This window comes from Branchiostoma lanceolatum, chromosome 3, assembly GCF_035083965.1.
Source record: "Branchiostoma lanceolatum isolate klBraLanc5 chromosome 3, klBraLanc5.hap2, whole genome shotgun sequence".
NCBI classification, from domain to species: domain Eukaryota; kingdom Metazoa; phylum Chordata; class Leptocardii; order Amphioxiformes; family Branchiostomatidae; genus Branchiostoma; species Branchiostoma lanceolatum.
This window is the reverse complement of record NC_089724.1, coordinates 17475595-17499949: the sequence shown is the minus strand read 5'-3', so window position 1 is coordinate 17499949 and position 24355 is coordinate 17475595. Positions and strand designations below refer to the sequence as shown.

The window sequence follows — 24355 nt, the reverse complement described above, 5'->3', positions numbered from 1 at the left end:
TGCTTTGGCACTGCAGCGGAACTTCCGGGTTTGATATCTCGTGTTCTGGACATGCTATGGTCATGATTTTTAAGCGGTAGATAGCTCTTGGGAGGGAGAGTAAGTTGGCTTTTTTGGAACTGCAGGAGCCGATTTCGTTTCACACTTTGAAAGGGAATAACTTAAGACGGGGCTGACGGATCGTCATGATAGTTGGTATGTAGATAGCTTGCGTGATGATTGACAAGATCGTATGTCAATTATGCAAATCAGTAGCTAATTTGCATAATTATCTCTTTGTACAGTAAGTGTGGTCTCCCATTTATACATCCTGACTTTCAACTTTATTCAAGTCAATCCAAAAACCTAAAGTGATATTAATCAAAGTTGAAAAGTTCTGACATTGTAGTATCTGGATGTCGGAATAGAATTGGCGATTCTGCAAAATTGTAATCTCTACCCTGACATGTGTCCCTTCACAAGGGCATGGCATACGGCAGTTTATACCTCCATACCAGCAGTGACCTGTATAACTGACCTTCATGCTTTTGAAAATATGCCCCAGCTAATCTTGTAATCCAGTGTTTGGCAACAACGCTTTCAACAAAGATTTCATGCTATTTCATGTGTTGAATTTTTGGTGAAAAATATTTCAAACGTCCTTTGTGTTACATCGTCTGGCCAGGAGGGAAATATTTAGACATGCCAAGTACAAAGGGAGTAAAAACAACCTGGGGACAAAAAGTGTGGCACCTTTCCCACGCCCCTGTCCCTCCCATATTTACTCCTACACAGTCCATTGTTTTCGGTTCATACCTGGCTTTTGTTCTAATTGAAAAGAATAGGGGAATGTCCTCCTGCATAAGATGTGCTAAGCATCTAAAGTAGTTAGAATCAGTGAGAAAATAGCTTTCTATCCACTGCAGTTGCCCTCAAAGTAAAACCCAATCTTCACAAACAGTCAACAGACAGAAACATGCAAAGTTTGTAAATGTTTTATTTCAATTCTCTTCATTAACCTTGTAAATGCAGACTTACAAACTATGAGACTTCTACGTTAAGATTTTTGAAAGGAATGCTTCTTCAAAAGAAAATATATCATACAGTGACGTCTGATATTCTATTGTTCTAAGATGACATCTGATACCCCAGGGGGTCCAGGTTCTGGTCCAGCAGCTGGATGGAGGAGTCCCGCAGCTTCTGCAGAAACCTCTGCAGCTCATCTCTCCTGAAGACCTGCAGGAGATCAGGTCAACACAAGACATGGTCAGACCAACTCAAGACATGATCAGATCAAAACAAGACACTTAGTCCCTCCTCACTGCCAATAAATCCTCAAATAATATTAACAGAACACAGCAACCAATTAACAAATTGTAAACTTACAGTGTAGAGTTGATGTTGTTCGGATGCGATGATGTCGGCCAGCACCATGCAGTCTGCGTAGCGCCTCGTCTCGTGCAGGACGGTGTGCAGCAGGAGGCATATCGTGGGCAGGCACAGCTGCCGCAGCAGGTCCAGCTGGTGGGTCCGACCCTCGTCCTCCTGACTCTCCTGTACAGACAGGTACCCACAGGTCACACATCATTCAGCACAGGTACCCACAGGTCACACTTCATTCAGCACAGGTACCCACAGGTCACACTTCATTCAGCACAGGTGCCCACAGGTCACACATCATTCAGCACAGGTGCCCACAGGTCACACATCATTCAGCACAGGTGCCCACAGGTCACACATCATTCAGCACAGGTGCCCACAGATCACACATCATTCAGCACAGGTACCCACAGATCACATCATTCAGCACAGGTGCCCACAGGTCACACTTCATTCAGCACAGGTGCCCACGTGATTATTTCTGGCACTACTCATCTGAGCTGCACAAATGCAAAGCTGGTTCAATTACTTAGAGGCATTAGTAAAAAACAAAATAGTTTTGGAATATGTGGCAGCCACAGGTGACCATAATCAAAACGTCTGGAATTAAGTCTCTGAATCTTATCCAGTTGTAGAGTTTGAATTGTCTTTAATAACTATCCATGTGTAACAATCAAAATGCTGTTTTCACTTGTTTTATATAGAGACTGACCATTCTCTGGTCCACCATCCAACCATCGGGGAACAGCAGCACGTTGTAGATCTTACTGGCGACGTCGTCTGTCTGTAAGGACAGGGAGTGGTGCCACCTGCTGAGCTCTACCTCATACTCCTGCTCTCTGTGTTCATGTTTCACCTGGGGGATAGAAGAAGGATGGGTCAACTCACATACAGACACACATCAGCCACCTACAGTATACATATCCATAAGACACATACACACCATCCACTGCACACATACACATCCACCCACATCACATCACATACAGACACACGCACCAACCACCTACAGCATATACATGTATATCAACAGCTCACATACACATCATCTACATTACACACTACACACACCATACCTCTCACAGCACACATACACATCCAAAATACACACCACACACATACGCACTTCCCACACTGGCCACAGCACAACATACCCAGTACTTTTCTTACCTTCTCCGTGAAGTTTGCCCCTTCCTGAAGTTTGGGCCTTTGTGGCTTGTTGTGGTGAAAGTGAGAGAACCAATCATTGAATTCATTGTGCGCCATGAGGTAGGCCTGTATGCAGATGTACTCCTTGATGGCATTCTCGTCTTCAGCGGGGAGCGGCGCACTCCCGTTCTGGAAAAAGACAGTGAGGTATGAAATACTAGTAGTCCTTCAGACATGCTAGGGATTGCTTTCAACAGAAACTTGTGGGCATTTTTTGCTTCACCTGGAAAAAATCAAAAATTTTTTGTGCAAATTTTTTGTCTGAACTCGTGTCACCTGTATCTGCCACTGCCTGTTGATGACATCCACCGAGCCGGAGGGAATCTTCTCGAAGACTTCCTTTGCTGCTGCGTGCTTCTTCATGGCCAGGAACGTTCGCATCACCGCGTTACTCTGCTTCAGCGCCTCAGCCCGCTGTGATTCGTCGAACACCAGCCAATCAATGGCCCTGATCTTTCGTCTGTCGTCATCGGACGTGGCAGCCTCCAGGGCGGCTGTAATCTCCACACCGACCTTGAAGTCACCTTGATCGTGGGTGCGGATGTTCTCTACCACAGTCTTGGTAATGGTGGGGATGTCCAGTCCTGGAGGTTTGTGGGAATGGATGGACGACTGACTTGTTTGTATGAGCAAGTAACACTTAACAGGCAATAAAAATCTCAAATTTTCAAAGCAAAATTGAAATAGATTGAGGAAAGGAAATATATAATATAAAGGTGGTAAGAAAATATAAAACTCTCACTGATCTCTACTTTTATACACAAATAATACTAATAGTAGCTTTTTCTAGTCTGGGTAGTTTTGTATCTTTGCAAAACTCCCAACACTAACATGTCCCCAATCCACTACCCAAACATTCCTCGTTTTACAACCCCCCCTCCAACAAATCCGCCCCTCCCTAACAGCTATCCTCCCGCAGTCCCTCCCCTACCGGCTTCCTCGGCCAGCTCCAGGCACATCTGTCGCTGAGAGTGTTCCTCCACTCGCTCCAAGAAGTGCGCGTACAGCAAGACCTGGCGGTCCAGCGGCAGCCTGGCCGTGTAGAACGCCACCAGCTGGGTCTCGCCTGCCTCCATCAGGGTCTGGGAGAGGACAGGGCGTTAGATTAGAACGACAAGAATGGTACGCAAAACCCTGACAACAGTCATTGTCAACCTCCAGTTGTAAGAACAGAATGGACAGATCTTAACTTTTGTGTCATGTCTGTTACAATAAAATCAAACAAGTTTCATATTGTGGATTAACTACTGTACATAGCAGCTGGTGTAGCGATGTGATATGTAAATACTTGTCTACTCTGGCTGCAATACATGCGACATGTACTTACTTCTATAATGAGGAACAAAGAAGGTGCATATGTAACAAAAGGCCAGACAGAGGCCAGGTAATGCAGAATATTCCACTCCCCTCTCTCTTCCAAAAGTGGGATGTGGGACCTACCCTGACATAGTGCTCCAGAATAGCTGTGCACAGCTCATCTTTGGTGTGGACTCCGATGGATCGGAAGAACAGGACCAGGTGGGCCATGAAACGCACAAGGTGTTGGTGGGGAGGAGAGTCGCCTTTTATCCACTCACTCATGGTCTCTACCAACCCTGCAGGTCAGAGGAGGTAAGATGTAACAACTGGACGAGCCACTAAACTGTCAGGTGATCACACTTTCAAATGCAATGAACATCTTACAACCTGACATAAACAACCTAAGGAGCAGTAATGAACCATCCCTACCATCCACGTCCCCCAGAATGATGTATTTTTGGATGATGTGGAATGGTTCCTCTGCTTCCAACTGGACCCCCTCATGTGGAGATGACTGGAGTTCCTGTGATAAAACATGGGTTCAAATTATCATTACATCTTCAACCACGGACTTAATGTACAGAGCTATAATCCATGTCTTTAAGTCCTTGCATCAGCTAACTGTTGAAATGACCAGTGCATGGTATGGAAACTAGTATTAAGTAGAAACAGACTTCCCAAAAGCTTTATCTGAGCCATCGACCTTGATTAGGATGGATAAACTACTATTTCAGACAGCCCTAACATCCAATAGTGGGTTTGAGCCATGTACTTTGCCTGGAGAAACAAACCTTGAAGATGGCGTCTGGCGTCAGGACCCTGTCCCAGTACGCTGGCGGGAGGGGCTCCATCGGGCGGTCGCCCCGTACCGTGCGAATCTCCTGCTCCACGCGTGAGTCCACCATCACCTTGTAGTACGCCCACAGCCAGTCTTCCCAGGATTCACAGGCAGGCAGCAGCTGTGGGGTCAGAGGTCACAATGTTAGGAACACTGGTTGTGAGGACAGGAAACTTACTTTATGCCATTTTTGAGATAAAGATGTATTACAGTCAAACTAAAAGCTTACCCATCAGGGGCCACTTTTACTCAAATACATCTGAATTCTTTGAACATCTCACTTACAACAAATCTTGAGTCCTGAATGATAAGAAAATTTGGACTTTGGATGTATTTTTACCCACCTCCTTTAGGTTCCCGCTGAGTGCAGCGTACACGGCTCTCTCGTACAGGTGAACCTGCTCGTCCTGCGCCATCCTCCAGCACACGGCCTTCCACACGTCACGGTTAGGGTTTCCCTCCACTGGCGCCAGCTCACTGGAGCCTACGATGATATTTGTAAGACGGTGAAATAGATGTGTGACATAAGAAAATTTATCTATATTAGTCTTTGTCTTTCGCTTCAGTTCTTTCTGCAATAATCATTGCAATTGATCTTTTAAAAAAAACCCACACAAATCTATTGGAAAACAAAAAATGATATCATAGTTGTCTAAAAAAGTTAAAATCTAGCAATCACAACATAAGATTTAAACAGAAAAAGCAAATTCAAGTTGAAGTACATCCTTGAAGTATTTGCCCAAACTGCACCAACCATATCTAGACCTACAAATCTTCCTTATAAAAAACAGATAGAACTAGAAAGGCAACATTTGCGAGCAAATACAGCATGTTTAGCCATACTACTCGCCATGCAAAAAATTGACTCTCCCAAAATAACAATGGACCATTCTAAAATACTTCCACTAATAAAATGGATCACCCCAGTCCAAAATTGAGTTTAAAAACAATTATCAGTCTCTCCATACAGGAATGGAGTCTTCCAGTAGCACCTCAACACAATATGGACCAGTCCAAAACCATACCCACTTATTGATTAACAAATACACTTCTGCTAACAAATGGACTTTTTCATAATCATTCCAGCTCAAAATTGAAAGAAATAATTAAAGAATCCTCCCCTTGCAAAAATGGGATATTCTGTGCCATCTCCATGTAAACTAGACCAGTCGAAAAATATCCGCTGAAAATTACACTCTTGCGCATAATCAACCCAGTTCAAAATTGAATTAAAAAAGATCAACCCCAGGGAAGAATGAAGTTTTCCATAGTATACATAATGATATATATGAAGATTTGACAGGAGAAGAAGGAAATGACCAAAAACAACATATTTCAGCGATAGTATGGGTGAAATATAAAAATGTGACACCCCTTTGAATGCATGATTCAATAGTATACACTTTGGGTTGAAAATAACGAAACGAAAAAATTCTTTGTTTAAAAAATCGTTTTGAAAGGCTGTATGCCAAACATTTGAATGAGGGCCTGTGTACATGACCAAGGCACATGCCAGATTTCACATTATTATGGTTTAATACATAGGAACTGGAGATGTGTATCTTTGTTAAAAAAAGAGTGAACAAAGCCATGAAATCACATGTCCTAGGAATTCCCATACCACATTTGGTATGAATACTAGCACACCTGCGCCAGAAATGCAAGATAATTAGATTAACTCAATTGACCAATCAGGTGGTCGCAAGGCTCACAGGCATGCAAGGCCAGGTGCAAGGCACTTGGGTCACTGACCTTTAGGTCATATATAGTATTGGAAGTGACAGAAGTGGCAAATATTGTCAAGAAAGCCCAAAATAAATCGTTTTGAAGAAATGTATGCCAAAAATGGGAATGTGGTCCTTTAAATATTTGTTCAAGGCACATATACAGCAAATTTCAGGTCATTCGGTTGAAATACCAGGGCAGAGGAGGCCAAGATATGCATCATTGGTCATAAAAACCTCAATAAAATCACTTTCAAGGTTAATATCAAAAAAAGGAAAAAAACGCACATTGGTTTTTGCCTACATTACCTTTGTACCAAATTTCAGGTCATTTGGTATAAAAATGACAGAGATGAATCGATTTGAAGATTTGACAGGAGAAGAAACCTGAGTAAAAACAATATGTTGAGCCATACTAGGTATGGCTAAACATAAATACACAGAACCAATATCCAGAGATTCTATTCTGCAACATGAGTGGTATGGGGAGGGTGGTGGTGTGGAGAAAGAGTGAAATCATCCTTACCCCCCTCCATGTTAGGATCATGGTGCAGTCTCCATCCCTCTAGAGTGGCTGCTCTCCAGGACTGTCCACATTTCCTACACAGTCTCTGGGCCTACCGCACAGGGAAATAGTCACTACTTATGTCCTCTGGTTTTACAAACTATTTACAACAAATGTCAAACTTAGCAAAGGTGTAGAAAGCTTGTTCAAAAGTCAAACATAAATCCTGAGCAAACTTCACACAGCCCTTCCTGTTCCCACCTCCTTCAACTGCCCGGCACGCAGGTAGGTGAAGATGTACTTCAGGAGTCGCACTTCATCCTCCTTGTCCAGATCAGCTAGGGGGCGCTGCTGTCTGATGGGTGCATCAGGGTCCATCTCTGTCACCAGCGCCCTGCTGCCATGGGTCAGGCCAGTACCCTGCTGTAGTGTGTGGAGTGTGTTCTCCCTGCACAATAGTTAGACATGGATATTTGATGTGTGAAGACTTCTTGACACAGAACAGTGCTATAGTTTATCTAATGTGTTTTATAGCTAATCTCTGATAGTTAGAGAGTGAGTAACACATGCAATCGTTTCCAATTATGTCCTGAAAACATGAATAACAACATAAGTTCTCCCCAGTCCCCACTCTGAACTGTACTTCCTGACACTCCGGCAAGTCTGACCAATCTACTCACAGTGCAGTCAAATAGCTAAGGACATGCGCCAACACAAACATATACACCCAGAAGATAGAGTCAAAAATATTTCCTTGTCAAGAAACCTGCTATGAATCTATGATCTAGCTATAAAAAAACAGTTGAACAGTTTTTCACCACCAAATCAGAGATTGACTCACCAACAAACTGACTGGGAGTAAAACTCCACTTTCTCGTAAAAGTCCACCACATCATCCGCCGCATTTCTCTCCAGCCAATCAATAACCAGCTGGCTCTGTCTGGTCGAGGCTTCCCGCTCGAACAGTGCCTCCACGGTCTTCCGCTCGCTCACGTTGTTGTTGACCAAATCTGTCATCATCGCTTCTGACTCCGAGAACTCCGACTGGATTCTGTCCCTGTTGGACCAAGGAGGTTGGTTGGACGACTAGTTTGAAACATGCCAGTTAGGCAGTCCAGCCATTTGAATAAGCTGAACAAGCTCCCCTACACATGTGCAAGCATGTCCAACCCCCAGATGATAGGGAACAGAAGACGTTAAACCGGATAGTGAGTGAGCGAGTGAGAGAGTGAGTGACTGATTTGCCATATGATAGGAAAAAGCATTATGGAAAATGATGCTCAGGATGCAAACAGCAATGAGAACTTAGGCTTGATAAGTTGAAGATATCAAATTACTTGTTGCTCTTCAGAGAGTTAAGACATGTTTGATCCTGCTCTACCCAAACATACTGGAAGTTACACCAGGATTTGAGTGGCTCAGAGCACAAGATCTATATCCACAATCAGACAAGAGAAGCTGCTGTACTGACTTGTACATGGAGAACAACAGTCTCCAGGTGCACTTCTCCTGCTGCAACAGCTGCAGAACTGTCAGGGTCAGCTGGAACTTGTTCTGCGCCGTCGTCACCTTCTTCACGATCCTCTTCAGCAGCGACACCTGCTCGCAGCACACCTGCTGGTACTCGTCCAGCAGCTCAAACACCTCCTTGGAAGTCGGCTTGCTCCGCAGATGGTGCATGAAGTCCGTGTACACACCTGAGGACGCTGAGACAGAACAATAACTGTGACTGAAGTTGTCATGAGAATCACCATGGTAACCGTGCTGGGGCAAAGATGGCAACCATTACATAGATGTGTTGTCATGGCAATCCCCATGGCAACCATAGAATGCAGACTGTAGATCTACACTCCCTTAGCAATCGACCTCCATTGTAACAACTGATCTCCATTGTACTACCATAATCCTATATGTATCCATTGTTGTGATAACAGACCATTTTTACAGTAACCCCACATAAAGATAAAGATACGGTCCCTATGGCAACCCTGCCCATCACCATCTCCATAGTGACCTGATCCATTTCCATCATAACCACCATTGCCATGGTACAGTAACCCCTCCATCTCCTACCTGCCAAGCCTGGGTCCTCCTCCAGTAGTAGTGACATGTTGGTGGATGTCATGTCCTCAGTCATCCCACCTGGTGTGTACATCTCCATAGTGGGCGGTGGCCTCTGGGCAGGGGTGTGTACCTTTGGCAAAGGAGACATTTACAGACTATCACCAGCAGAGAAAGAAGCAGAGTGTCTCTTATAGTGCAGCAAAAATAGCATACAGGAAATCTTATAAATCCTATCATTCCCACAGTCACACCTGTGAACTCAAACTTCCAGGATTTATGAAAGGGACAGGTGTGTTCCCCTACTGAATCCTATCAGCAGAAGACAGAATTTTGTCCACTGTATGAGTGATCAAATTATACAACCAACTGTAGACTAGTAATAGTCATCCCCAGAAAATATGGAGTTATGGAGTTAAAGGTTCATCCTTTGCACTCTACAGGTGACTTTGATAGGCAGTAGATGTAGGGTAAGTGCTGACTCACCATAGACTGTGATAAAGGCATGGACTTGGCCGGGGTCATTCCCAACGTCATGCTGACATCGAACTGTGAGGTGGACGGGACCGGGCGCGGCGTGTAGCTGGCGTGACGCAGCTGGCTCGCTGGCGTGCGTGCCATCCGCAGCACCGGGCCAGGGGTGGCGCCAACTGCCTGGTCCAGGAGCTGCAGGGCTGGGTAAAAGTCAAGGATGCTCCAGAATGACTTCAAAGTAATTGTAGATGCTTAATGCTAAATGATAGAGGTCTGTAGAATAAGGTGGTAATCAGTAGAATAAACACATTTGTTATCCAAGGATACATTTCTCCACATTGGTGCTTCTCCTGCGCAGCGTCCTGCTGGCTGCCTCCTGTCGAACCGCGGGTGATGCCGCAAGGGCAGCGGTGGGGAAGGATGGTCTGTAGGGAAACATAACAGTGTTACTTGCTTGTAATACTTTTATGCTGGTCTCCTTTTTCTGAAACCTCAAGAAAGATCATTTTCTTGTTGGTATGACCTATTCTATACTTCTTTGCTTCTTACTTTCTATGTTGTTGATGTTACTTGCTATGTTGTATCAATCTTTTTAGGGAACCTAAAAAGGTTGTCTTTAACACGACCAGTTCTATGACAAATGAAACAATTACTAATTACCTTGATACCTAATTAGTTCACATTTTCTGACTGTGATGGTATCTTTTCAGAAACGTAATGGTATGTTACTTTTACATGCTATAGTGTGTATCTACAGTTGATACCTTAAGTTTTTGCGGAGCTGCCGTCTCTTGTCCAAAGCCTCGTTCATGGCGCTTGGGTTGAACTCTCCTTCCTGAGACATCTGCATACAATAATGTGGAACCAGGTTTACTATCGAATCTAAACAGCATAATAAGAGGTGGACTGCGGGCGGCTACCACTTCACATTCCACGTGTAGATGTGTAGATAAAGAGAACATTTTACATATGTATTCATGGTAAAATTGTGGCTGGTGTCGTGAAAAACTTTTTCCAGTCGCTACAAGCAAGTGGCACGCGCCGGAACAACAACACGTGAACGCGACAGTCCCCAGCACGCTTGTTGGGGGAGGGGGGCAACTTTGAAAACCACTAAATTTGGGTCCCAAAAATCTCCACACTTTTGAAAAACAATGATGTTTGTTGGGGTTTGTAAAATCTGTGAATCACCCACCTGCCAAATGACCCCGATGGTGGAGTCTGCGGCGTCCGTGAAGGACGCAGACAGCCGCTCTCCTGAAGGTTTCGGTTTAGACTGATCATCTTTTTTTCCCGCCGCCGCCATTTTGAAGGACTAGACTATTCCATAATTCCGAATCAAGGGTAGTTTTTCGTACCAATGACTGATTTCTATCACCTATGTTTGAGATAAAAATAGCAAATTTACTTACAATGTGCGTCAATTAATTAATTTCAAAAATAATATATGAAATTCCGGTAATGGAACAGGCATATAAAAACGACCAATTTGTAAATGCCTTCTCCCCCTAAATCTATTGTGAATGAACCACGACATTTCCGTTTTGAATTTGAGAAGAAAACGAGTTGCTTTACTTCTTTTCCTCACAGTGATATATGAGATTTCTCTTGCTGTTCCGTACATCACAAAGGTGAGCATGTAAAGTCGAGATTATGTTGTTGTTGTTACAGGTTACAGGTTTGGAAAGTAATATCGGGTCAAGGGTTAAAGGACAACGACCTCGAACCTGTCAGGTGTGTTGCTTGATGTGTTGTTGATAACATATGCTGAAGCTTGTCCTGACAAGTACAGTTTGATGTGTACAAACAGAGAGGTTTACCTTTTATGCTGATTTCTTGATAGAGACATCAGCTGTCTGCGTTTGATCAACGTTAATACGATTCACCTGAAGATATGGGCGACAGGAAACGGGGCCTACCGCTAGATTCAAAACAACCAGACACCAAACGGAAGAAATCTCAGCCCACTTCCGGGTCTAAGAGCGGGAAAGCAACTTCAAGTTCTGATCAAAATGCTCCCAAGTTCCTTCAGGACATCAGAGCGTTTGTACTTCCAGCTGGACTTGGGAAGGCAAGGATGGACATCTTCAAACGCCAAATTCCACGGTTTGGTGGTGACCTGCACGGCCAGATCACCAGTAATACCTCTCATATTGTGGTGGACGATAACATGGAATATGATAGACTTTGTCGAATCCTCAAGGTTGAAAAACTACCCGACCACGCAACTGTAGTTCATGCAAACTGGGTAAGTGACTGTATTGAACGTCGAACACTGCTTGGTACTGATGGGTACACAATCAAAGTCCCTGCCTCTGTGATGTCCCAGAAAAAAACCAAATCTGAAGATGGGAAGGATGTCAGCCAATCAGAAGGCAGATCACAAGCTGCTGGCCAGTCAGATTTAACTGTGCAGAAGGTTGATGATGTGGTTGAGAAGGACAGTGGAGTGGAGAGTGCAGCTTCATCACAGCCATCTCCTGCTAAGGATGCTTGGTGGTGGTGGAAGGGCAAAACCAAAGGTAGGTCTTGTGTATATAGTCTGGCACTTCTGCAATGTACTATTACAAGTACATGTATGCAGAAAAGGGGTTTGGTCCTAGACTTCTGAGGAGATCGCGAGCTTCTGTTTATAAGGTCCATCCATTCATTTTACTTTGTCTTCGTTGCATGTCCCATGTTGGGTTTGAATTATCCATCAAACAAAACAAAAGAAAAACAACATGGCCAGCCAGAAATGAAAACATGATTTTAAAGCAAAGTTTATCAATAAGATTTTTCATCTGTTATACGTCAATCTGCTAGAAGATGATTATGAAGGCTGCTTGTTCAAATTTCTAGAACTCAGCTGCAGAGTCTCAGATCAGACAAAAGAAAGTCTTCTTACAACTTTGCACTGCAGTGGTAACAATTTCCACTAGGAGGCACTGCTATCACAGTGTATCTATTCTTGATCAGTTCCCACAGGTGAGGACAGTGATGACAGCAGCTACATCCCCACAGATGATGATGAGGAAGATGAGGATGAGGAGGCTGTAGGAAACCAGGAGGAGGCAGAGTCATCCCCATCAACATCTGCCTCCTCCACACCCAACACCTCCCCTCAGAAACTACCAGTAAGTCATACCTGAGGCTGTACAAGTAACCACCTCTGCTTAAGAACCACCTGGCCAATGTGACCACTTTTTGGTGGTCTCTTAGATAATTTTTGACACAAGCATTAGAAATAAAGGGCTTCCTTGGAAATCAGTTACTCAGTTAACTAGTGAATGGACCATGCTAAATATTAACAAATAGGTAAATGAAAGAAATCCTGTCTATATAGTGACCTCCTGTCTACACATAACCAGATTTTATTGAACCCCTGAGTGGTGTTGCGCAGTTTTGACTGTAATTCAAGATGTCAGCCAACATTGTTACCTCTATGAATTTAGAATTTGATGATATTTAAACTGACATTGGTCTCAACTGAGCAATTTGCAATTTGGTCTCAATTTGGAAACACAAAAACTAGAAAAGCCGAACATGGATTTTCATGGTTTTTAATTTTGTAAGACCTTGGCCAAAGAAAGAAATTTTGGAATTGAATTTTGACTGCCTCTTCTTTTCGAACTGCAGTTGTTTTATTGTTTGTATTTCTGAGGACATTGACGCTTCAATCCATCATGTTTTTTCAGAGAGGAAAGTGGGTATGTGCAGAGCCCTCTACCTCCAAAGGTGTGAACTACAACAAGCACATCACAGACAAGTTCCAGGTGGGTGGCTGTTATCAGGGCCTCCATGGAGGAGGGGTAATTTTTCTTGGTTCAGACACCTAACTTCTACTGTTTTTCCTCAAAGTTGGAGACTTAACGATAGGCTGAATTAAGAATATTACCTATAGAAAGTATGGCAGATAATGACCACCTCCTTGTAATAGCTACTAGTAGCACAGCAACATAGTGGTGGCCCTTGCTCGTACTTTTTGATGACATTTTCTTTAAGATGTAACATGTTTGTTTGTTTTATTTAGATTTCTGTACAAATGTTTATCTGCTACATACCAATGTATGTTCTTGTAGTTACTGGCAAAGGCGTACAAGAACACCAGCGACCAATGGCGTGCCATGAGCTACACCAAGGCCATTGCAATACTACAGAGGCATCCCAAACCTATCACTTCATGGGAGGTCAGCGCCCCTGCACTTTCTGTCATCAACTTTTATTTCATCCTCAACTCCTAGCTACACTCAGACTTGTATTAATCCATGGGAATATATATGTAAGGAATAGATCATGGAAATTGAAAAGAGCATTTCCTTTGGAGGTTTTCAATTCTAGTACAATTATCTTTCAAAGAGGACCTCAATTCGATGTCAAGATGCTAGATGATTGTATTTCGGATATTGCCAGTTGCATTTGAATGGGCTTAAGTGTTTCTATGAAAAGGTAGGAATCTATCATCAGTTCCACACAGCCTACCAGAAGCCAGGCATTCAGATGAGAATCTAATTGTGCTGCACCTGTGTTCTACCTGTAGGAGGCCCACAACCTGCCAGGTGTTGGGCAGAGACTTGCAGACAAGATCTGGGAGGTGGTTGAGAGCGGCCACCTGCGGAAGCTGGACCACCTGGGCCCTGAGCACGAGGCTCTGAACCTGTTTAACGATGTATGGGGAGCTGGTTCGAAAACTGCACAGCAATGGCTGCAGCAGGTATGTACCCAGCTACCTATGGTATAGGGGAGGGGGCATTTCACTTTCTTCTTTCTTACAACTTTGCAGTAATCCTATGTATTCTAACATGTATTATAGTGTGATATAATGTAAAATATTCAGCCGGAAATCAAAGATTAACAATAGTACATCTTTAATTCTCTCACTCTGGGGAATCTTAGAGATGATGAAATTTGAACTTACATGTAATGTGAATTTTTGAATTGTGTCATAGTTCTTGATGTTCGTGTTCTCCCATACCAGGGTCTCCGCACGCTGGACGACCTGAGGACAAAAGTGAAGCTGACGCGGCAGCAGCAGATCGGACTGAAGCACTACGACGACTTCCTGGACAGGATGCCGCGGGAGGAGGCAACCGAGATAGAGAAGACTGTAGGTCCTGTTGTTTATAAGGCATACCTTTTTGGGTTTTAATTGATTGAATCATGTTCTTGTGACAAGTCTGTAATTTGTACAGTTTAGGTGGTGTGAACAATTTCATAGAAACAACAAAGCACATCACCATTACTACTAACTACTGTAAATGCAGAAATGTTCGCAATGGTTTTATGTTCATGGTTTTCGTGGTGACCGTTTCACCGCGAACTTAAAACCACTGTAAAAATTTTGTCCAATACTGTAGCAGTATGTGATTATCTCACTGCCGCGAATTTAAAACCACTGCAAACACTCCATTTTCCCCATTGTGCAAATTAAAACCATGCGAACTTAAACACATTTACAGTATTCAATTTAATCTTGTCTTCTTTCAGAATCACCAGAATTTGTGTCCATTCACAAGTCATTCATTTTTATAAAATATATATCTTTTTTTTAACGAACTCACTCAGTGCAAGGCCGTAGGGGGCCACTCACCTCACTGAACTTATTGTCACTGTGGAAGCATCTCTTCACAAGCATGACTTCACTGACCCATTAGGAGAAACAGGGGTTACGAAGGCTGCTCGGGAAATTCCCTACCCTATTTAGACCGGAATGTTTTTTGGTCCACTCACATTGGGGTATGCCCCTACTCTTTTTCGAAAGATGTGGCGGGTTCTTTTACGTGCTCAAGGTGTGACTCTCCTCAAACACGGGACCTCCATTTAACGTCCTATCTGAGGGACGTCCCCAGACAAAGCTAGGTACTCATTTACACCTGAGTGAAGTGAGGAAATTTGTGTTAAGTGCCTTTCCCAAGGGCGCAACGTCGGGGCGCATGTCCAGACATGTCTGGGGACAACCTGGAATCGAACTCGGGTCCCCTTGTTTGACAGTCGAATGCTCTAAAGATTACGCCACACCGACATCACAAATATCTGACTCCCTCAATGTTACTCAGCATCATTCTGCTCCCCCTCCTCTCTAATAACGCTTCTGGATAAATAGGTAGTAGCCATGTTTATTGACCCTTTAAGGTGCGTGAGATGGCAGAATCTATCAACCCAGGTCTGATGGCGATGGCCTGTGGGTCGTATCGGCGGGGGAAGCCCAACTGTGGCGACGTGGATGTGCTCATCACTCATCCAGATGGGAAATCCCACAAAGGGATCTTCCAAAAAGTTCTAAATGGACTCAGGGAAACAGGTAAGGGAAATGTTGTGTTGTTTGTTATCTGCTTAGTGGATATTTGTCCATGGTTTTGTGGTTTGATTGTTTTTGTTGTTGTAAAATTTGCAAACATGTCTCATGGCAGTATCAATACACAAGAAATCAAATCTGACTGTCCTGGTCTTCCCCTCAGCACTCAAGATTTTGATAATTTGGAAGTACAATATATGTTTGAAGTGTTCGAGGGTGTCAAACCTTCCATCTTGCTGACCAGTCCTCTGCAAGTATGTTGTATTGAGGTCATATGAAGGTAAACAATTACACTTAGATAGTTATTCCTAGAACCCTAACTCTTTGCTCCCAGCCCTTACATATGTATCACTTATCATCAGTGGTTTCAAAGAGAGAATCTGTCTTGCATATGCATTTCACGGCAGCACATGCATTTAGAATACATGCTGGTAAAACTGATAAAAAACTAATTAACTAACTAATTAACTAACTAACAAGACACACTACAGGGCTGAAGTGATGCCTTAAAGGAAAGCTACACAAAAAATTGAAAATCCTTCTATGCTATGCTTAATATATTCCAAAGTCAAATTCTTACTTCAAGTTGTTTCACATAAGTCCGTCATAGTTCTGGGATTTTCCACAGTTTGCAACTTATGCCATGCTGACGCCTTCTCACCTGATAATTGAATTATATGACGTCAGTGTTTCGAATTTTTCACCTGATGATTGTATTATATGACGTCAGTGTTCTGAAATTCAATCATCAGGTGAAAAATTTGAAACACTGACGTCATATAATTCAATTATCAGGCGAGAAGGCGTCAGCACGGCATAAGTTGCAAACTCTGGAAAATCCCAGAACTATGACGGACTTATGTGAAACAACTTGAAGTAAGAATTTGACTTTGGAATATATTAATCCTAGCATAGAAGGATTTTCAATTTTTTGTGTAGCTTTCCTTTAAATACACAGCAGTACAATGTAATGTAAGACACAGGTTCATTTTATGTGTATCAACTACCAACAAAAGAAGCAAAGAGGCAAAGGGAATTGTCATGATACAGGCACAATCTGTGAAAGCTCAGACTCAGAACCTTGGCATTAACATCTAGTATCATGATGCAAAATCACTGCAATAAATACTGCAGAACACCACCAGCCTCCATGCAGCAACTTCTAAGGAAGCCATAGAATCAAAACTTGTTTTTACATTCATACAGTCTTATCACCTAAGCTCCTATTAATATTTAGTTTGTTAGTGTTCTATATCCTTGACGTGTTTGTCGTTAGTTACAAGAGCCCACTTCCACAAACCTGTTACCATACAACCAGCTTATGTAATAAAGGTGGGCTGTATGGCCTTTGGTCTATCAGTAATTGGCTAGAAAAGGTTTTTAAACTGTGTTACACTACAAAATACAACACTACCTTGTACTGTCACTCCTGCACAATATAGTGGGTTTAAAGTTGTGTGCAGTGCTGTGGCACATATTGTCAGGGGAGAGTTGTTTACACAGTAAGCAACAGAGGTGACGTCAAGGATGGGTCAATGGTGTTTGCGGTAAACAGGGTTGGTTTGGATTGGTGATACCCGGTTCATGCTGTGTGACACAGAACATTTTACATGTACTACATACAGAATATGGATGGAAAACAGTAATGATGAATGCAGAACATCATCAATGAATGCAGAACATTATTGTAGTGCGTGCTGTCCAGAGGTGAGTGACTCTGTCTCTGGACGTTATGAGTTTGAATCCCGGCTTACCCAACATGCATGCTAGTGGAGAGGGTCACGCAAAGTTAAGCCGTCGTCCACTGTTGATTGTACTTGTCGAAAAGAGCTGGGGGAATTATCCCGGTACAATGAACCTGTAAATACTGTAGGTAGCCTCTGTGTTCCCTGTCACAACCAGTGGAAGATTAGCTCATCTGTTCATTGAGTACATTGGTGGTTTGTGAATGCAGAACATTATTGATGGATACAGAGTACTCAGTATCATTCATAAGATGCAAGAACATAGAACATGGTAAATGCTGAACAAGTTTGGTGAATACAGAACATTGTTGGTGACTGCAGATGAGATTTCTAAGTGAATACAGGACATACAGAGAATGTACTACTGGTCAATTATTATGATAGATTGACACATCCTGCCAGTCAAGTTTCTCATATTCTCTTGTACAATAGTAACAAATTTGATTGGGAATATGTATCCCAAGCATATTGAATTTGCAATGGAAAGGACACTTCAAGAATCATAAGAATAAAACCACTGGAAAAGTTTGAACATTTACATGCAGGTAAGACTGTGAATTATTATTTTGTGGAGGTGTTTTATTTGTACAGATCTAGTTAATGATTTTCCCATTGTTGATGGACACTTCTCACTTTCCTCAGTCTGTTTAACTCACTCTTGTGAGGTTTCATCAATTTTGGGTGGGCCACATGTTGATAGGTCATTCGACCATTGGTGAGGCCACAGTTGGTTATGCACTTATTGATTCATTCAGTGCTATTGCTACACTAAGGTCATAGTTGTTGGATTTCATTTGTGAGTCAAAAGTTGCAGCAATGTTCATGTGATTTATCCAACTGTGACGTCAGTATGATGTACTTCATGCTGATACACTAAGTATACTCTACATGACATTTTGTATATTGAAGTAACATACAAGCATACACTAACAATGCCACGTTCATCAGTCCAAGATTAGGGAGTTAATACTTCTTGTCCTTGACATAACTGGCATCACCCCATTAATTTTGTCACCCAAGATCTCCCCATTTGGGCCTTGAGCTTGTGCAAAGGCCATCCACAGGTACATGCACATCCTTACCAGACATTGCGAATGCTGGTACGCCACCCTATGTTAGTGTTGTAATTGGTACGGTCCGATGACCTATGATGTAACGAGGTCACCTCGTGTTTTCCCTTTGTCCGCCATGTTGCCTCGGTGAGGCTTGATGTCTGAATAAAGCCCAGCGACGGTTGTGCACCTTATTGCCTGTCTAGAGTCGTCAGTCGTGCTATTATGACGTGGTGACAGCGTTGTGAGATCAAGAATCCACTGACCAAGTTGGAAGCCGCAACTCAAACAAGAAAGCGCTAGAACGACGACCAAGATATGATGGCAACAGCAAACCGGGCGCACTGGCGCACAACAGACACAGCTCCCTGGAGGAACCGGCGGTCCAACCCACACTACCCCAGCCCTCAACAAGATCCTGACAGGCACTGGAGAACCCAAGATCTTCCCCGACGCCCGAAGAACCAAGAACCTAAAAAGGACAAGAAGATCTGCCCGATTTGTCAACAAGCGGGGCGGCAAGTTTTCGATCACTTCCTCAGTGCATGTCCGTACTTGCCCGATGAAGACATAGAGAGTTGTACACGCCGCCACGTGGGCGCCCCTCCCCAGCAAGAATCCGGACGCGGAGTGAAAGCAAGCGCTTCTCCAAACCTTGAAGCCTTCCACAAGGGAGCGGCGGTCAAGATACTCCTGGATTCGGGGGCACAGTCGAGCATGATTCGTGCCGATGAAGCGCGGCGCTTGGGGCTGTTAATTTCTCCCAACAACACAGATCTTACTCCAATCCAAGCAGATGGGCGGCGAATCTCTCCCATAGGTGAGTGTACTACCACATTCTACAGAAGGAAACAACCGCTTCATTTCAACGCAATCGTGGTAGAAGACTTAGCCGATCCAATCATTGCAGGAATCACATTCTTACAAGTCAACAGTTTAATCATCAACTTTAGCAAAAGAACAATTCATCTTCCTGATGGATCCATCTTTGATTATTCCACATCTACCACACAAGCCCAGCCACGTATACATAGCATCTGGTACAGCAAAAATCGTATGCACCACAACCTAGCACGCTCTAGAAGGGAAGCTAGCTTTTCCAGTGTTCAAGTTCAAGTGCCCAAGGTCATGAACCTGCTACATACCACTCCTGTAGTTCATGTTGTGACCAACCCTGCTGTGACTGAACAACAAACAAACACAAGGTCACTGGTCCACACCCTAGAGCACCTGTCACCTGCTGCAAAGGTTGACACACTACCGGTGAAGGAAAAACACCTGTCACTATCAGCAGACGCTGATACACTACCGGTGAAGGAAAAGCTCCTGTCATCAGTAGCAGAAGCTGACACCCAAAACGTGAAGAAAGACCACCTGTCGTCACCAGAAAAGGCTGACACACCCCAGGTGCAGGAAGAACACCTGTCCCCTTCTGCAGAGGCTGACATACCACCAGTGAAGGAAAAGCACCTGCCATCATCAGCAGAAGCTGATACACCACATGTGACAGAGGAGCACCTGTCACTACCAGCAGAAGCTGATGCTCCACACGTGATGGAAGAACAGCTGTCACCACCAGCAGAAGCTGATACACCACACGTGACGGAAGAGCACCTGTCATCATCAGCAGAAGCTGATAAACCACACGTGAAGGAAGAGCACCTGCCATCATCAACAGAAGCTGAGACACCACGGGTGAGAGCAGATCAACTGCTATCAACAGCGGAAGCTGACACACCACAAGTGAAAGAAGGGAACCTGACTTCACCAGCAGAAGCTGATACATCATGCGTGAAAGAACAACACCTGTCATCACCAGCAGAAGCTGACACACCACAAGTGAAAGAAGGGAACCTGTCAATACCAGCAGAAGCTGATACTTCACACGTGAAAGAAGAACACCTGACTTCACCAGCAGATGCTGATACTTCACACGTGAAAGAAGAACACCTGACTTCACCAGCAGACACTGATACTTTACACGTGAAAGAAGAACACCTGACTTCACCAGCAGAGGCTGATACTTCACACGTGAAAGAAGGGACCCTGTCATCACCAGCAGAAGCTGATACTCCACACGTGAAAGAAAAACACCTGACTTCACCAGCAGAGGCGGATACTTCACACGTGAAAGAAGGGACCCTGTCATCACTAGCAGAAGCTGATACGTCACACGTGAAAGAAGAACACCTGACTTCACCAGCAGAGGCTGATACTCCACACATGAAAGAAGAACACCTGACTTCACCAGCAGACGCTGATACTTCACACGTGAAAGAAGAACACCTGACATCACCAGCAGAAGCTGACACTCCACGGGTGAAGAGACATACCAAGATAGTATCACCTTCAGCAGAAGCTGACACCCCACGCGACACACCGCAGGTGAAGGAAGAATGCCAGAGCCCACCTGACCGTCTTCCTCCTGTTCCACCTGACCCTCTTCCACCAGTTCCTGACACCCCGGCAGTCCGGCCCCCACTGGAACCACCCCCATCTGTTCAACACCCACAGAACTTTATGCCATAACGAACTGAAAGTATAATAGGACAAGTTACACACCTATCTCCTAAGTCAAAGCAGAACAGAACAGTCTCTACATGTGCAGCAAATATATGTCCAAAGGTACTAAAGTGGTTTGATTTGCAGTTTCACAGAGTTCATATCAACAGATCAATCCTTTAGTTAGTTACAAAGAAAGATAGGAAGGAATATATACATGACCATTAGCGAGTTATGGTATTACCTGTATTGAGAAAGATGTTACGTTACCGACATTACGTTATGTTACCGTAGTTACAATAATTTTCCAGTTACTTAGAAAAGAAGACAGAACAAGTCAAATCTAAATGCAGAATGTTTCATGTCAGCATTAGTTGTTTTATTTGAAGAGGAGTAGGCAGTAGGAAGTTTATTTTTGAATAAGTATAACACCAGTTATCTTGGATATATCCATTTTACAAACTGACAAAGAAATATGTGAATCATGTTAACAGGTATTTGGTAATGGAAGAACACTGACTCATCATTACAGATCCATTAATAACATGTTACTAGGACCTTTAACTGTTATTCTAGTTACAATTCTCTTATGTTTCTCCATTAGTCAAGTTTATTTAGTTTATATTGAAAACGAGGGAAGAAGGAAATTTAGGAGCACACTAAGAGAGAGAGAAAGTAGGAAGGAGGAAAAGAGATCACGCCACCCTATGTTAGTGTTGTAATTGGTACGGTCCGATGACCTATGATGTAACGAGGTCACCTCGTGTTTTCCCTTTGTCCGCCATGTTGCCTCGGTGAGGCTTGATGTCTGAATAAAGCCCAGCGACGGTTGTGCACCTTATTGCCTGTCTAGAGTCGTCAGTCGTGCTATTATGACGGTACGGTCAGGGTTGCCTTTTTTTCATCAGTGAGGTGTAAAGTATGTTTTTGCCTTGGGCCAGAAGAGAAGCTGCAGAAGTACAAAAGTTGTGAACATTTATAGCTGGCAGAGAGAACAGTCAGACTGAGGCAGATATGGAGTGCCAGTCACAAGTCTTCCATGAGCTATGGTCCCTAGCCTGGAATCCATCCTATTTAGCTTCCGGCCGCTACCCAAGCTCCGCTGCCTGGCCATTCCAGGCTAATGGTCCCAGCAATGGTTGATAACATAATGTTACTATGAGTGGCGCTTCTGGCATGCAGCAGCGATTGGCTGTATACATCGAAGGATTTGTCATGCCTTAGCGCAGCATATTTAAATTCCAAACATCGTTTAAGCCATGTGATCATATGCATGTAACAACAAGAGGCTGTACACTCAGTCTTACCAAGGAGGTTTCATATAAAACCTCCTTGGTCTTACTCACCCGCGTGATAAAGTGGATTTTCCTAACGTCATTGTGACGTTAACCAATCACAAAACGGGGATTCCCGCTCGCCCTGAATGGACCAATCAGAAGTGCGGACGTACTACACATATCATGGTTTGATGCAACCCCGCCATACACACACAGACAACGTTTATACCGACACCTTGCAGAAGTAGGAAGTCAAGTTCGCAGGTGAGAAATGTCTGCCGCTGACGGACTCAGGAGGGCCCCACGCCGACGGAACGCCTTAGGGAACATCTTGGAAGGAATCGACGCAAATGTTCTTCAGAATCTTCGGCAAGAGTACGGCGAGCGGGCCGAGGAGGAACACCGGGTGGACCCGGCAGTGCTCCCGGCGGCTGAGGAGAGTGACCTGCCGACCAGCCCGCTGCTACTGCGGCGGAGAAACGCCGTGCCAGACGTGCGGGTCGGGGTGGAACGTGCCGAGCTAAGGAGGCTGAGGGAGCTGTATGGAGTCTCCTGGCGACCAAACGGACTTTTCTTCAGCAATGCCGTATTCTGATGTCCTCATGCAACGGGGAGGAACCGTTTTACCTCCTTGGACTTGGAGGAACTGAATATATTTTCTTATTCCATGTTCCGCACAAGACGCGCGTCTCTCAGGAGACCAGACTTTTGTCTCAGGTTCCCAGGGTGATTCAAAGACTATAAACCCACCTTGCCGACGTCAATAACGATTACGACCCCTGCAAGTGACATTGGCAACGTTAGCATCCAGTGATGTTTCTGACTGTTGTATCATTACCATCGTTTTTATACTGTTAACACTTTTATACTGCCAAGTGTAAATGTTGCGAAACTGTTTTAAGTTAAAACAAGGAGGTTAGATACTGTTTTGTCATGCGATAAATGCGCTGGCGGACTTTGACTCTATATTGTGCTACTCGTTCGTTCAGTTCAAGGACATTAATGTCCTTGTTCAGTTCAAAATGAACGATATCTTATCTAGAGCTAAACTCAATCCGGAGCCAGCTAGCTATGTCCAAACAGTGCCGGTATGTCCCAGTTTCAGTCTAATTTGGAGCACTAATTTCCCGCAGGGTAACTTAATTTCCGTCAGCGAAAGTTTCTGTAAGGTTAGGTTTCTGTATAACTCGCCAAATATTAGCATGTCAACTAGCTGATTAGCGGGGACTCGGTCGTCAAGAGACGCACAACACGCGACCTCAGTGTGGGGCCTTCTGCTTGACTTGTTTGGCGACCTTTGATACTGAATGGTATTGACGTTACGCGAAATGTGGACTTTTGACGATGTTTTATTTGCTGTTCCCTTCATCTGCATAGTTTGAAGGTTGTGTTGATATAATCATTAGGTAGATATGGCCACCTGGTCACTAAGCTGTAATATTTACCTTTTCTCCTGAACACGTCACGGGCCATGCCCCAGGGCACATACCTGAATGACGTAGCAATGACTCATCGGACGACACCTCACCCTTTGTTGTATTTAGACAGATCAGTGCACCAGGAAACGAATTTCTACAAAGTACGTATACCGTAACTCTACAAAATTACGTTTCTAATTTTTCATTGACTTTCTTACAATAAAAACATGTTCTGAATAAGCATATCATGTTTCCTACCGTTGCGCATGCACTCTCTAGAGCTCAAATTACTCAGGAATATATCACTTATCAATAATGCCAAGTGACATTACTGGGGGAGTTCAGACAGCCTAGCTGGTTTCAAGTGTCTGCACAAAATAGCAGACAAGCTTAAGTACGCGACATATTGGTATTAAATCTGGTTGATCTTGGTCATCTTACTAAATGCAATGGGTCTCTTACGTGCTCAAACGGTGTCCTATGTTCCCTCTTAACAGGTGTATGTTTGTCTTTTTTTTTTACAAAGACACCATCATTTTTGCAGTATATGTACGGTTTTGACATTTAGATAACTCTGTCGCCGTGGAATGAATCACCCGACGCTATGAGCGACACTCT

General features: G+C 43.8%; 2 protein-coding genes across 5 annotated transcripts in view; one reads left to right on the top strand and one right to left on the bottom strand.

Moving 5' to 3' along the window:
• Positions 1–958: 958 nt before the first annotated feature.
• On the bottom strand, positions 959–10799 carry LOC136430709 (nuclear pore complex protein Nup107-like). 2 transcript variants are annotated; one of them, XM_066421524.1, is made up of 19 exons: positions 10665–10799; positions 10234–10313; positions 9797–9894; positions 9482–9669; positions 9008–9128; positions 8406–8640; positions 7776–7991; positions 7196–7382; positions 6956–7046; positions 5050–5189; positions 4659–4826; positions 4297–4390; positions 4009–4163; positions 3500–3650; positions 2845–3152; positions 2530–2697; positions 2072–2215; positions 1366–1533; positions 959–1215 (listed from the first exon to the last, which is right to left on the bottom strand). In XM_066421524.1, exons 1-19 carry the CDS (start codon positions 10773–10775, stop codon positions 1108–1110), a joined length of 2931 nt encoding a protein of 976 aa, XP_066277621.1. In that variant the 5' UTR covers positions 10776–10799; the 3' UTR covers positions 959–1107. The 2 variants fall into 2 exon arrangements, with proteins under 2 accessions (XP_066277621.1, XP_066277622.1); XM_066421525.1 differs by lacking the exons at positions 959–1215; positions 1366–1533 and adding an exon at positions 1692–1859.
• A 191-nt stretch (positions 10800–10990) lies between these two features.
• The window catches only part of LOC136430714 (DNA polymerase lambda-like), a 24503-nt gene continuing 11138 nt past the window's right edge, over positions 10991–24355 (top strand). For 2 of the 3 annotated variants that reach the window (XM_066421543.1, XM_066421544.1), the window contains exons 1-7: positions 11147–11991; positions 12428–12585; positions 13147–13224; positions 13531–13638; positions 13989–14162; positions 14427–14555; positions 15581–15749. In XM_066421543.1, the coding sequence (XP_066277640.1) occupies positions 11364–11991; positions 12428–12585; positions 13147–13224; positions 13531–13638; positions 13989–14162; positions 14427–14555; positions 15581–15749 (1444 nt within the window). In that variant the 5' untranslated portion in view covers positions 11147–11363. Of the gene's footprint in view, positions 11101–11146; positions 11992–12427; positions 12586–13146; positions 13225–13530; positions 13639–13988; positions 14163–14426; positions 14556–15580; positions 15750–24355 lie in introns of those variants that run through there. The other variant, XM_066421542.1, reaches the window with a different exon arrangement.

Bases quoted from the DNA above. Each gene is read 5' to 3' on its own strand.
- LOC136430709 (XM_066421524.1), bottom strand. From the start codon at position 10,775: ATGGCGGCGGCGGGAAAAAAAGATGATCAGTCTAAACCGAAACCTTCA. The intron at 9,129-9,481 runs GTGAGTCAGCAC...CCTTTGCCAAAG, and splicing joins TGCCTTTATCACAGTCTATG to GTACACACCCCTGCCCAGAG. The intron at 2,698-2,844 runs GTGACACGAGTT...GTCTTTTTCCAG, and splicing joins ACAGGCAGTGGCAGATACAG to AACGGGAGTGCGCCGCTCCC.